We start from the raw sequence: 14,060 nt of genomic DNA, 5'->3' as shown, positions 1-14,060 counted from the left end.
TTTAAACAGCTGCAAAGAATGTAATTTTGGTATATTTTAAATATTGATATTTTAAAAAGATAACCTTTATATCTGTCTTTTAAATGTAACCAATGGAACAGTTATTTGATACTATTATTCATTAGAAAATTAATGAATAGTCCTTTAACTGTTGGATTTTTACATTTTCCCTTTTGTTCTTGTTGAACTTGTATTTCCATTACAGAATTTGCAGTCACAGAATTATATCCTAATATAATTTTTATACCAGAAAACATTTTTCGGTCACACTGTTATATTTCTTTGTAACAAAAATACATACATAAATTTAAATTACTCTTCCCTACTCCCCTGAGATGGCTCCCTCCCTCGTCTGTTTGCTAGTTGTTTTTGGGTTTTGTTTTTTTTGCTTGTTGTCTGCTCATTGTCTGTTTTTTCTTTAGGAGGGACAGGGAATCAAAGCTGGGACCTCCCATGGGGGAGGCAGGTGTGCAGCTATTTGAGCTACATCTCTCCCCAATTTAAATTACTTTTTAATTACCTGTGATCTTAATGCTTTAAGAAGTAAAAATTTCTTTTGGATTGTGCTATTTCAAGTAGTATTAACACACAATTGCCCAAGACAATATACATTATTATGAAGTTTGATAATTACTGAATGTAAAAAGTAAAAATTTTATTGGAAATTTATATTTCTTAGAAGGACAGGGTTGTTTTATTCTTTATATGTTTGTATATTTTGGACACACATTTATTTCTAGAATTGGACATGATTCAGCATGAATTCCATTCCTATTTTTTGTTTTATGGATATAAGTGCTGAGAAGCCTTGTCTGCATAAATGAGCAGATGGGAATGGGTACAGTTTCATTATGGCAATGTCATTCATTTTTTTACATTTCTTCAGAGTGTTATGTTCCAGATCACACAGTGATTTGTCATCAAAACTTTTTTTAATGATCAGCTGACAAGTAGAGTACGACTTTCAATTTTATTGAAAGCAAAAAATTGCTTTTCAATAAATGTAAACTACCCAAAAGAACACCTTATTCAGGCATTATACTCACTTGTTTCACACTGACACCAATATTTAAAATGATCCTTTTCTTTAGTGCCCCATGGGTTTTTCATCTGGGGCAACGTACTATGTAGTAAGATTGGGGATGGAAAAAGAGGCATACTTTTCTTTTACAAAACGGCAGTAGGTGATTAATACAGAAGACAGCGAGATATTTTGAGATGCAAGACATAAACAGGAAGATAAATTTTAGGCCATGTACATGTAAATGTGAAGGTTGATGAATTTAAATTTTATTTCTTTAAAAGTATCCATGTCCATGTACTCCTTAGAAAGTTTTTGTGTACCCCTAAATGTATGTATAACTCTGTTGGGATATGCTGGTCTGCATTGACTTTACTTTGAAACATTGTGTAAGGAAAAAAAAAGGTGGGATGAGAGCACGAGAGTGTGAGATCTTGAGATGGAGAACTCTACCTTCAAACTAAACAGTTCTTTTCACAGTGTATTGTATACTAAGGGAATAGCACATTTCAGATAAGCTCAAGTCACACTGTCTAATAATGAGTGAGAAAAATGATTAACTCTATAATCCTGAGTTAAATAAATCGGCAGCAATCCTTGGTACTTTTTCCTTGATCTCATGCGATTTCTAGCCATTTGTTTCAGAGGGGTTTCCTTCAAGTCTTTTTGATACTTTTCCAGCACAGGAAGGGCACAAGAAAATGACAGATCTCATGCTTTTGTTGTAGATCCAAGAGATTTGGGTGCAAAAGGATGTGATTTCCTATAAACTACCTTCCCCTAAGGCTTCATGTAACTCCAAGGCCCATCAAGCATTAGAAAAAGAAAACAGAAGGCATGGAAAAAGTTATTTCAGAAAGAAAATCACTTACAATGAGTGGCCCCCGGTTGTTTTCCCGATACTTGTTCTGGAAGAAAATGTAAACGACAGTGGCAGCCAAGGAGTAGAGGAAGGCGAAGACAGCGATGGTGACGAAGAATTCTGCTGAAGATGAGAAGTCACCAATCAAGGCCAGCTTCTGCCGTCCCTTTCCCACGCAGGTAGGCACCTCGAAAGTCACCTGGTGCAACCTAAACCGCCAGATTTAAGAAGACACTCTTAAAAATGCTATGGAGAGAAATACCAGACTCCACATACTTAAGTCTTCTAAAGCAAAATGGACAAGTGCTTCAGGAGTTTTATGGAAGGCTTATGCTACAAGTTCATTAAAGAAATAATTAGTGATAACTGGAGGTGGAATAACTATTTCAGTTTAGCATCTTTAAATTGGGTTTAATAATTGCTAGTCACCTTGGAGAAATGGGAGGAGGGGAGGACAAACGGAACTTGAAGTAACGGTATGTTGGACTACAGCATCCCCCTGCTTAAATTCTCCAGTGCTTTCCCACCGAGCTGGGAATAAAACCCCAGCACCTTATTATGGCCGGGCAGGCCTTACATCGTATGTCCCCTCTATGCCTCCAGCCTCTTCCCCTACTGCTCTGCTTTCCCTCACCCAGTTTCAACCACCCCGGCTTGCTTTCTGATTCTGTTAGGCCATGCGCAGTCCTGTCTTAGGGTCTTTTCACTGGCCGTCCCCTCTTCCTAGACCTCTGCCCTCTGACACTCCCATGGCTGGCTCCTTCTTGGGATTCAGGCTCCAGCTTAAACCTCATCTCCTGGTAGAGCCTGATCACTAAAGTAGCTCCTTTCCATTAGACATCTTCTATCACATCACTCTGCTCAATGTCATTCGTAGCACTCATCACCAGCCAAAATTCTCTTGGGGATGTATTTGATTCCTTGATTTTCTCTGTCTCCACTGTTGCCCAGCAACAAGCTCCCTTGATATGGGGGTCTTGGCTTCCTCTTTCTCTTTGTATCATGAATGTTTGACACTTGTTAGACACTCAGTAAACATTTCTTGTTTAAATAAATTGATAGTCCTGATTCTGGAAGATGACTCACAGACCCTAACTTGATTGTGCTTTTGGAACTTCTATCTTAGAGAGTAAGTTTCTATCAGGGCAGCAGCCAGGCTCAATATATTGCTTGATAGAGAAAAATGAGGAGTTTGGGCAATACTTTATGCTCAGTAAATGATGCCTAAGAAAGAAGTGTTATAGATATATCTGGTATAGTAGCTCATGGTGTGAACTAGAACTGAGTGGTGAATTGTAATTTAATAAAGGAGCCCAATTCCTCTTCTTGAAGCAATTAAGTTACTCCTTGAAGATAAGGAAGCCCTTGGAAATAGATATGCAAAAAAACCTATTTATGTCAATGAACTATTACTTGAAAATTATGAAAGTAGCAAAAATTACAAAACTATTTACAAACCTAGTAAATTCCCAACTTATGTTCAGAAAGTAATTTACTTACTAAGAACTGAGTTCTTTTAAAACAGATTCACTGTGCACTTCCTATTGCAATTTAGATAATAATGATGATGACAAAATCACAATACTACTAACAACTACTATACTGGAGCATTCCCTATGTGTCAGACATTGTGTTAAATGTTTGTATGCATTATTTAATTTAATGCTCAGGACAAACCAATGATGTAGGCACTTTTATTGTCCCCCTCCCCTTACAGATGAGGAAAATGAGGCCTAGGAAGATCAAATAATTTGTCCTAAGATAGTCAACCAATGCCAGGCCAGGCATTTAAATCAGTGTCTGACTCCAGAGTCTGAATTTTTAACCTCTGCATTAACCTGTTTATGTTAAATAATGAAAACATTAACCAGGGTAAGTGTTTTCTCAAAGTGAAGCCCGTGGACCAGTAGTAGCAGCACCACTGGGGGTCTTGATAAAAATGTATATTCCATAGATTTGTCATGTGACCTGGCAATACTATTACTAGGTATATACCCAGAAGAACTGAGAGCAGGGACATGAACAGACATCTGTACACCCATGTTCATAGCAGCATTATACACGGTTGCCAAAAGTTGGAAACAAACCAGGTGTCCATCAACTGATAAGTGGGTAAACAAATTATTATACACATGATGGAATGCTACATAGCAGTAAGAAGTGGAATCAATCATGAAGCATATGACAACATGGATGAACCTGGAGGATATTATGTTGAGTGAAGCAAGCCAGACACAAAAGGACAAATACAGTATGATTGTGCTATTATGAAATAAATATATCATGTAATCTCATGGAGTTAATAATTGGAATATAGGTCATCAGAAAATAGAAGGAGGGCAGAGAATGGAAACTGAGGGTTAATCTGTGCAGAATTGTTAAAAACATTGTAAATCTTTGGAAATGAATAGAAATGGTTACAGCATGTCATGGTATTTGTAACTAGCAGAGCTATTGTATGGTTATGACAGTGGTTGAAAGAGAAAGTCTAAGGTCATGTACATTACTGAAGGAAAGCTAAAAATTATAACATGGAACTATGTAAGATAGTAAAACCTCTGTAAAACACCAATGTAGGTGATATTACATATATGACTGTTTCTGCAAAATATGAATACAAATATACTAGAGAGAAGGAAACATCATAGTAGCTATGTACACCAGGCGAGGCAGAGAGAGACTGAGTGGTAATGAGTTTTGATTGTTTATTTTTTGTTTGTTATTATTGGAATAATGAAAGTACTCTAAGAATGACTGAAGTGATGAATGCACAAATATGTGATTACACCAAATACCATTGATTGTACACTTTGGATGGATTTATGCTTTACTAATATGTATGAATAAAATAGATTTGTTAAAGAAATGTTTATTCCAGGACTGGAGCCAGACCCACTGAACCTAAATCTCTAGAGGTATTGCTGTGTTGACAGCCAAAGCAGGAAATTCCAGTGCCCCAAAGTTCCTTATTTCACAATAAACCCTGTGCTTTGTTATCTTCTGTTTGACTTAGGAGAGAACAGTTTACAAACTCCATTTGATTTTGCTTGTGAATACTGAGCATCGCTCACAAAGATGAACCAGAGATGTTAAAATATTTGTCAAAAGTATGGTCTATAGGAATGCTGAAACTATGAAATAGAGTTAAAAAGTCATTATTGCGTATATAGCCATAAGAATTGAAAACAGGTACTCAAACAAAGTCATGCATGCTTATAGCAGCACTATTCACCATAATGGATGAATGAATAAGCAAACCATGGTATATCCATACAATGGAATATATTTGGCAATAAAAAGAAATGACATACTGATACATACTACAACACAGATGGGTCTTGAAAACATGCTGAGTGAAAGAAGCTAGTTACAAAGGACCATCTATTACATGATTCCATGTATATGAAATGTCTACATTAGGCAAATCTATAAAGACAGAAAATAGATTGATGATTACTGGGGCTGAAAGGAGGAAGGAGAGGATTGGGGTGATGCCTAAGGGGCATGGGATTTCTTTTTGGAGAAATGAAAATAATCTAAAATTGGTGGTGGTAATGGATGTACAACTCTGAGAATATAATAAAGCCACTAAATTGTATACTTTACAAGGGTGAATTGCATGGTATGTGAATTATACTACAATAAAGCTGTTGAAAAAGAAAGGTAGGAAAGAGCATGGAAAAGACCCTGAATAGGCAAGGAGTGTAGCACCTGGGAGAAAATGCAGTGTGGCTTATGACTCAGGAGCATAACAAGAAAGGGGGTGGGTGGAGCAAGATTAGATAGAGATGTAGCCACGGGTTCCCCCACAATTGGAAAGATTTTCCTGTGGCAAACAATATGTAAAACAGAAACAGGCAAGATCACATCACCGGCCACACCTGTTTAGAGACACGCACACTAGTTTTCACTATACCAGGTTGCACCTTAGGATCAGCCATGCTCTAACACATCAGTTCTATCACCTAACAAAATGGTGTCTGCATTCTTTGTGGGTTTGGTGGAGGGCAGTGGGGAGTGGAGCGCAAAGCTAGTGCCTATTCCATGGAAGGGAGTGAGGGATAATTTAGAAAGGAAAATCATGTCAGTTCCCAATAGTCTGAGTATAATAATTCATATAGTTATTTTGAAAGCTGTATGACAGTATGTATTACAAAACCTATATATATGTATACATATAAATGAAAAGTTTCTTTTACACATTTATATATGTAGAGACATAGCTGATTAGAGGTGATTTCCTGTTCAGAATGTGTTTAGCAGCTGTAATAATTTTGGAAGCAAATATTATTCATTTAGGACCTAAACAAGGAAAAAAGATGTTCTGTATAGATAGAGTATATCAATTGACATGTCATCAGTCACCTCTGATTTTGTCAGGAAACAATTGCTGAAGGTGCATAAAAGTACTAAATTCAATTTGTTGTTTCAAATGTATAATTCCCTCCCGGACTGGCCTGAGTCAATCAAGGGGTAAGTGACTTTCATCGGCTTTTACTGCACTGTGACTGTCGGTGAAGAACCTCTATATTTGTGGGTTTTTTCCACTAACGCTTAAACAGATCCTTTAAAACATTTCATTGCTGCACTAAAGGAAACGTTGAGTGAGTGCCCAGTTTGTAGTCATGTTTGTAGGAGCCAGAAAAATATTAAATGTAACTATCCTTCCAAGGAATTGGAGAAAGGCAAATTGGTGTTGATTTATTAATAAAAATATTTATAATAGCGATCACCAACATTTTTTAACCTCCAGGCATTGTGCTAAGTTCTTTACTTACCTGTATCTCATTTAATGCTCAAAACACCTTTCTTAGGTAGGTGCTATTGCTATCACTGTTTACAGATGACGAGGAAACCAAGTCTTGGGCTGGGGAGTGAGTTTGCCTGAGAGCCTGTGGCTGGTAGATGGCAGAGATGAGTCTAGAATGCAAGCAGATTTGGAGGAACCGACACTAATAACTACTGTACATTTTTGTCTTTCTGTTTTAACAGTACAATTGTGATGAATCGTAACAAATCTACTGCACTACTGCAAAGTGTTAATAATAGGGTAGTATATGGGGATGCTGTACGCTGTGCATGATTTTTCTAAAGATGTGCAATATCTCTAATAATTTTTAAAAAGTTAAAGCACCGTTAGATATCTAATTGAATATTTGTATAAAAATGACCAACTCAGCTTTCCCATAGAATCTAGTCTAATGATAGACTAAAGAAAGAGTTTACACAAAGCAGGATTCTAAGTCAGTTTTTGTTCTGCTACTTCCTTGAGGAAGTGTTTGACTTAGGCATTATATAAGATACCCAACGGTGATGCATTGAATCTCTAGACCAGTCAACAGAAAGTCATTAAAAGTTTCCTAGTTTCGAAATTCTGTCACAGGTTATCCTAGTATTTGCCTCAGAAGGAAGTAGAAGACAAATGAACCTGAGTACATTGGGTACTGAAATTGGGATCATGACAGTGTGGTTCTTTATAGAAAGTGAGTCATTTGGCAAAGTATCGCACAGATTCATCTTTTGGTAGCACTGTACCGTTATGTGTATCTGGTAACAAGACTTTTGAAATCATTAACTGTCTCTGCCACCATATGTGGAAGAAAATCGGACTAAAGCTCCTAACAATACACCTGGGGGTGGCTGAGTGCAAGATGGTAATGAGAAGGGCTGTGACCTGGTCCAGGAGTAAATGTGACGGGGAGCTGCTGCTGCTGCTGAATTTGTAAGAGCCAAGAGAAGATCAGAGGGCCACTGGCGGATTGTGGTGCTGGGCACGTTTCCTCTTAACTTCATCATTATCTACAGATCCTGTTTCAATCCTTTTCACCAGTTGACAGAGACTTTAATCCTCTTGCTCCTTTTTCCCTTTCTCTTCCAAATATGAACCTTGGGCATTTGTCTGGTTTTAAACTTTTAGACAGACCTTTTTTGTTAACCATAATAAAGTGTGTGTGTATTCACACACCTCTTGCTCATATAAATCCCTGAGCGTATACAAAACACATTCAAGCGCATCTTATTTTTTTCTTCCGAGGCCACTTTCCCCAGTTAACAGATGAGGAAGTTGGAGCAGTCATCTCGAAAGAATTGTCAAAGGTCATTCAGTTGACAGGGATAAGGTTTTCTGATTTGCTGCGCTAAGTTTTCTGACTCATGACCCAGCTTCTGCTTCTAAGTTTTCCATACCTTGGAATTCTTTATGATGTTCCAATCCTTCGTTCATTTAATAGGTATTTATTGAGCTCCACGTGCTAGTTCTTAGAGAAGCTAAGATGCTAAGACCATGCATTTTGGGGAATGAGGATGAAGAGTTTATCTAGGAGGTTGAAAAGCACAATCCCTCCTCACCCCGTTTAAGCCCCTTGCCCTGGTTTGCTTACTCCACCTGAGGCATGACACTGGGCTTGTTAGTCAGGATGATGGTGGTGGTTCCACTTGTATTAATACTACTCCTGGCTGCCATCCACTGATTGACATTTATTGAGCACATCTCGGCCACACACCATACCAGGTGCTTTCACTTACTTTCTCACCTAACTTTTAAAATGTGAAACTGAGATCCAGTGTGGTTAAGGGACTCAAAGTAAGGGACTTGAGAAGGAGTGTTATCTGACCCCAAAGTATTTGCTCAATCACTCATATGGAAAATACAAATAATGCTAATAATTTTTTAAGTCAATCACGTATTTAGTGACTTCTTGTGCCATAGCTGCCTTTTCTGATGGCTTCTTGTGGCTGACTCTCCCACTTGGGACTTTCAGTCATATTTCAAAAGGAGAGTGGTTGTGGGATGAACATATGGGGACCATTCCTTCCCTAGCTTGTGGATGATTTCAAACTGGTTCTAAAAACTCAATCATTGATCAGAGCAAGGTTTTCCTTTATGCCACCAGGACCTCACAAGGCACATTTTCACTATGGTCAAAATCTGAGAAGAGAGTGTATCTTCACAGAGCCTAAGTTTCAGGATCTCTTGGGATTGAAAAGACAGAGGCATTCAGAGGATGGAGAAAACTGAGAGAAGGTTCTAACGATTGGACTCAGGTTCCTGGAGTTGGAAATGTGTTTGAAGTCTTCAGGTGTGCAAAGGAGAATGGAGTGAGTTTTTTTTGAAATGCAAGATTCTGACTGGAGGTCAAAGGACCAGTGCAGTTGTAATGCCTGTTTACAAAAATGGTAATTACTAGACTTTATATTTCTAGCAAGCAGAAATATAAAATACTCCAGTATGCAAACATTCTTCTAGGGGTGCCCCGGGGATTTGAATGATGCTGTTTGTTTCCAGGAAGATAAGTGGACACTGAGATGGCCCTTCCTTTCCCATCCACTAGACCCAAATGATGGCCTTCAGCTTTCTTATCTTCAGGTAAATGGCATTATTTAGGCAGCCAAAATAAAATTTCCAGACATTTCTTCTCTAACTTTGGTTGAGTCAAAAACAGCTTCATCCCCAAGACTTTTAACAGCAGTGTGCATTTACTAAAATTATTGTCTTTTAAAGAAAGAAAAAAACAAGTGAAAGATATAATGCTGTACTTTCACTCAAACACAATTGGGGCATTTTCTCCCTGATTTGGTTATGTATTAAAGGTATTCAAGTTTATTCGTCTCCGTAGGAGGACCTTTCCACTACTTTTTGTCCTTTCTATTAGAGAAGCTGATTTTTTTTTTAAAAAAGTGTAATAATAAATGTTAAGCAGAGGGAACTGAGTTACAGATTGGAAAATGCAATCAAGATTACTGTAAATAATACTCGTTTCTATACAATAACTTGTACTGGTGTGTTTGGGGACAAGGCTGGAAAATCACTGTTCCTCCTGCCACCCCAGCATGAGACTCCCATCTGGATATGCCAGAAAGATAGCTATCCAATATACTGAAAGTGCATTGTGCTGTTTCACATTCCACTCCTCACCGCCCCCCCCCCCCCCAAGTCAACAGGAAAAGGTGGACTCCAAGATGATTAAAAAGGAATGGGTCAGCGGAGGCCAGGGCAGGGAGTGGAACTGAGAGAAGAAAAACTTTAGAAAACCTGTATAACAAACCAGGCATTGCTGTACTCACTAAGCTATGATTTATTAACTTGAGTTTCTTCAAATTGAATTTTCAGCCACAGAGAACTCAGACTACTTCTACGTTGTCAAATTAAAATAGATAATGAGGCTATTCTCTTGAAATGAGAAACAGCTAATCCCTTTTTCCTCTCGTTTGTCTTCCCTGAACGTCCCAAATGGATTACAAAACGAAAACAGTTCCAGAGATTTTTTTTAAACCCTGACTGTCCAACTGATATCTGATTATCCATCCATTTTATTTGTTTAGTATAGAAATGTTCATGAATAAAAATTTAAAAGATTTGATGAAAAGAAATATTTATGACCTTCAAAAACTAACACAGAGTGTGGGGGAGAACAGCGGAAATCTGTCTGAGCTGACCTATTGTTTAGAATTTAGGACAAATTGATTTGATTCATTAATTTTGTTAAAATATGCTATTTGTAAATATCCAATCAATATAGAAATGTTGAAAGGAGGAAAATGAATGGTCACTCATAATTCCATCCCAGTATTAATAACTTAAAAAAAATTGGAATCAAACAGGTTCTTCCATCTGGTGTTTTTACCTAATAATATGACCAATGCATGCCTTAACTTTTTAGTAAGATTGCCCTTATTCTTTTCAACATTTATATTACAGATGGACAGGATGTATGACTTATCATACAGGACAGGATGTTCTGTATAGTGAAACAGTATAGGTTGCACAATAATTTTCAAAATGGTCCCCCACTGATGGACATTTTGATTGTTTCATCTTTCATTGTTAAAACTATGCTTTCAATTTATATCTATGGACACGTGCATGGCAAATTTCTATAATTTTCAAGAATTAGAATTGTTGGATTAAGTGGTATCATAGTTTTTAAGTCTTGATTTGTATTGCCAAAAGCTCCTGCTAAAAGGTTGTAGTAATTTGCATTCCCACTAACAGTGCATGGGGGGAGAAGGGGGAGTTGTCTCTCTTGTTTTTTATTTTTCTTCTTCTTCTTAAAAACCTTTTTAGTAAGAAAATTTCAAACCTATATAAAATAAAGAGAAGCCAATGATGAATTTCCATGTATCTGTTCCTCACTATCTATAATCAACCCATGACCAGTCCTTTTTCATCTCTACCCTTACCCCATGACTTCCACTTCTTAGCTACTGGATTGTTTTTCAACAAACCACAGACATTATACAATTTCATCTATAAATATTTCAGGATGTATTTCTCAAAGATTACAACTAAAAACCAAAACCAAACCTATAACTCCAACTCTACTATGCACACCGAAAAAATAAAAACAGTAATTTCTTATTATCATCAATTACCTACTCAGGGTTCACACTTTCCTTATTGTCTAATACATATTTTTAAGCAGGTTTACTTGCTCAGAATTCAAAGACATCAATACATTGCATCTTACTGATATGTCCTTTAGGGCTCTTTTAACCCTCAAGCTCTTCCTCCCTTTCTCCCTTTGCAATGAATTTGAAGGAGGAACCAGGTTCTGTAGAGCCCTCTCATTTCTCTTCAACATCAGATTCAAGGGTAGACCTGGTGTTCCTGTTGGGTGTGCAGCCCTGTTCTAGGTGGCAGCTAAGAGGACATGCAGAGGCCCGTGGTTAGGGCATTGATTCCCAGAGGTTTAGATTTCTTGGGTCAGTACAATTTTCCACAGTATATTGGGACTAGAAGAGAATTTTGAATTTTTTATGTAGCCAGGTATAAAACTAAAATTAACAATGTTAATTATTATCAACAACATTTCATAAAAGAAAAGACATATCAACACCCTAAAAGAAGACGAAGTTTCAGACTGAATGTCAGTCATTTCAAATGGAATAGTTCTCAGATTCTAGAGCACAGAACTAAAACTATTAAAAGTGAAGACACTTAGATTTTTGGACCTAGGTATGTACTCAGTATCGTCAAATTTAAAATGAGAGGGTTGAGCTAGTTTAAGGGTTCTTAGGGGGTCCATGATAAAGAGCCTCAAAGTATATATATATATATATATACACACACATACATACATATACATGTAGTAATGTAAATACATAATGATATATATATATTTAGAGAGAGAGAGAGGTAGGTGTGTGTGTGTGTGTTTATGTTGCATATTCATTTTCCTGGTTCTTGTTACAGAGTCTTGATCAGTTTCCTGACTCCAAAAAAGATTGATTCACTAAACTTGATCACTTTGGCGACCCAGTGATGAAAATGACAATAACAGCTGAGTTCTATAGCTTTCATTCAAACTATTTCTTGGGCCCACAATTTGTCCACTATGAATAAAACCAGTGACAACCCATATCCATTACTTACTTGAATTGCTCTCAGGTCTGGAGGAACATTTAGTCCAGTCAATGAGATGCTACTTCCAAGACATCTCCAGCCCTAGCCCAGCTTCTATTTTTCTACATTTTGTGCCCAGTGGAATACTATACTTTAACTTATTTTTTTTCCAATTAAAAGACAAAATAGAGCGCTTCCACCATCACTAGCTATATGACCTCAGACAAGTCTTTTAGAGCCTCAGCTTTCTCACATGCAAAATTCAAGAAATGTATGCACATATACCTCACAGGGGTTTTTATGAGATAATGGAATATATTGCACTATTCACAGTGCTCACATGTAATTAGCCATTATAGTTACTATTATGATGCGACTTGTAAAGTTTCAAAAGCTCTAAATTCAAGGTTCAAATCTACTAAAGTTGATTTCCAAAAAATCTCAAATGCTTTCAAAGAGTAGATTTTAAAGACCTGGAAACATGGAAAGTTCTATTAAAATATTGCTCTGTCAGAAAGCCACCATACCAAGCAGTTATTTGGTCATTTTCTGTTGTTGCTGTCATTTCTTTCTTCACATAATAACTGGCCTTATTGAAGGTTCAGGCTAGGGAAACTAGCAGAACCCTTGCTGGCTGGAAAATTCAATACATCTTCCAGATTCTAATGAAATAAACAGTAATCACTTATGCATATAGAACAACATGCAATCTCCTTTAAATCATCAAAAAGCTATTGCCCTGTCAAGAGGCTATGGAATTATAAATTTCCAATTATTTTGGCTATTAGTATCACCATAAATACAAAAATCCTTTTTTGAAAAAATGTCTAAGAAACAAGGAAACATTGTTCATTTTAGTTAACTAGGAGCAGTTTGTTCAATACATTTATCAGTTCAGAATAGAAAAAGTGCTCTTTGTTGCAAGCAAATATAATGCCACCCATGCTTCTAATGCTTTGCCAGTCACCAGGGGATTAATCATACTATTTTCAGAAGCATTTGCAACATGACATGTTGGAATCCATTTTCTGCACAGTAACCAGATATCTTTTAAAAATATAAATCAGACATACCACTTTCCTGCTTAAAACCTTCCTCCAGTGGCTCTTCCTCACACTCAGAGCCCTATCTAAACCCCTTATTGTGGCCCAGAAGGTCCAACACCACCTGACTCTTGCCCATTTGTTTGTTACCATTTTGCCCACTTCTTTCTTTCTCTTCCTAAAGGTCCCCCTCGGGGCCTTTGAGCTATCCCATATGTATTAGTCAGCCAAAGGGATGATACCAGAAATCTGTTTGCATTTATAAAGGGTATTTATTTGGGGCAGAAGCTTACAGTTACCAGGCCATAAATAAATGTTACTTCCCTCACCAAAGTCTGTTGCCATGTGTTAGAGCAAGATGTCTGCCGATGTCTGCAAGGGTTCAAGCTTCCTGGGTTCCTCTCTCCCTGGGCCTCATTTCTCTCCTGGCTTAGCTGCTCTGCCTTCTCCCATGTATTTACTTCATGGGCTCGAGCTCAAAATTCCAACCTCCTTTCTCTGAGGTGGTTTTTCTGTGGGTCCCCACCCACCAAGGGGGTGGGAACTCAACATCCTACTGATGTGGCCCAATCAAAACCCTAATCATAATTTAATCACCCCAGAGGAACAGACCAGTTTACAAACATAATCCAATGTCTATTTTTTAAATTCATAAACAATGTCAAACTGCCACACCATGTATGGCTTGTGTCCAGCTTTATTTCTTCATTCAGGTTTAGCTCAAATATCACCGCCTCCCAGAGTTCTGCTTTGGCAACCTAGTCATTGAGAATGAGACTTGCTTTGCTCTTT

General features: G+C 37.4%; 1 protein-coding gene across 2 annotated transcripts in view; it reads right to left on the bottom strand.

Moving 5' to 3' along the window:
- SYNPR (synaptoporin) overlaps positions 1-14,060 on the bottom strand; it is a 347,409-nt gene that overhangs the window by 63,422 nt on the left and 269,927 nt on the right. For both annotated transcript variants that reach the window (XM_004482455.3, XM_004482456.5), the window contains one exon: positions 1,894-2,092. In XM_004482455.3, the coding sequence (XP_004482512.2) occupies positions 1,894-2,092 (199 nt within the window). The remainder of the gene's footprint in view (positions 1-1,893; positions 2,093-14,060) is intronic.

Source organism: Dasypus novemcinctus, chromosome 26 (genome assembly GCF_030445035.2).
Source record: "Dasypus novemcinctus isolate mDasNov1 chromosome 26, mDasNov1.1.hap2, whole genome shotgun sequence".
Lineage (NCBI taxonomy): Eukaryota > Metazoa > Chordata > Mammalia > Cingulata > Dasypodidae > Dasypus > Dasypus novemcinctus.
The sequence above is the reverse complement of the archived record's forward strand: the minus strand, read 5'-3'. Positions and strand labels throughout refer to the sequence as shown.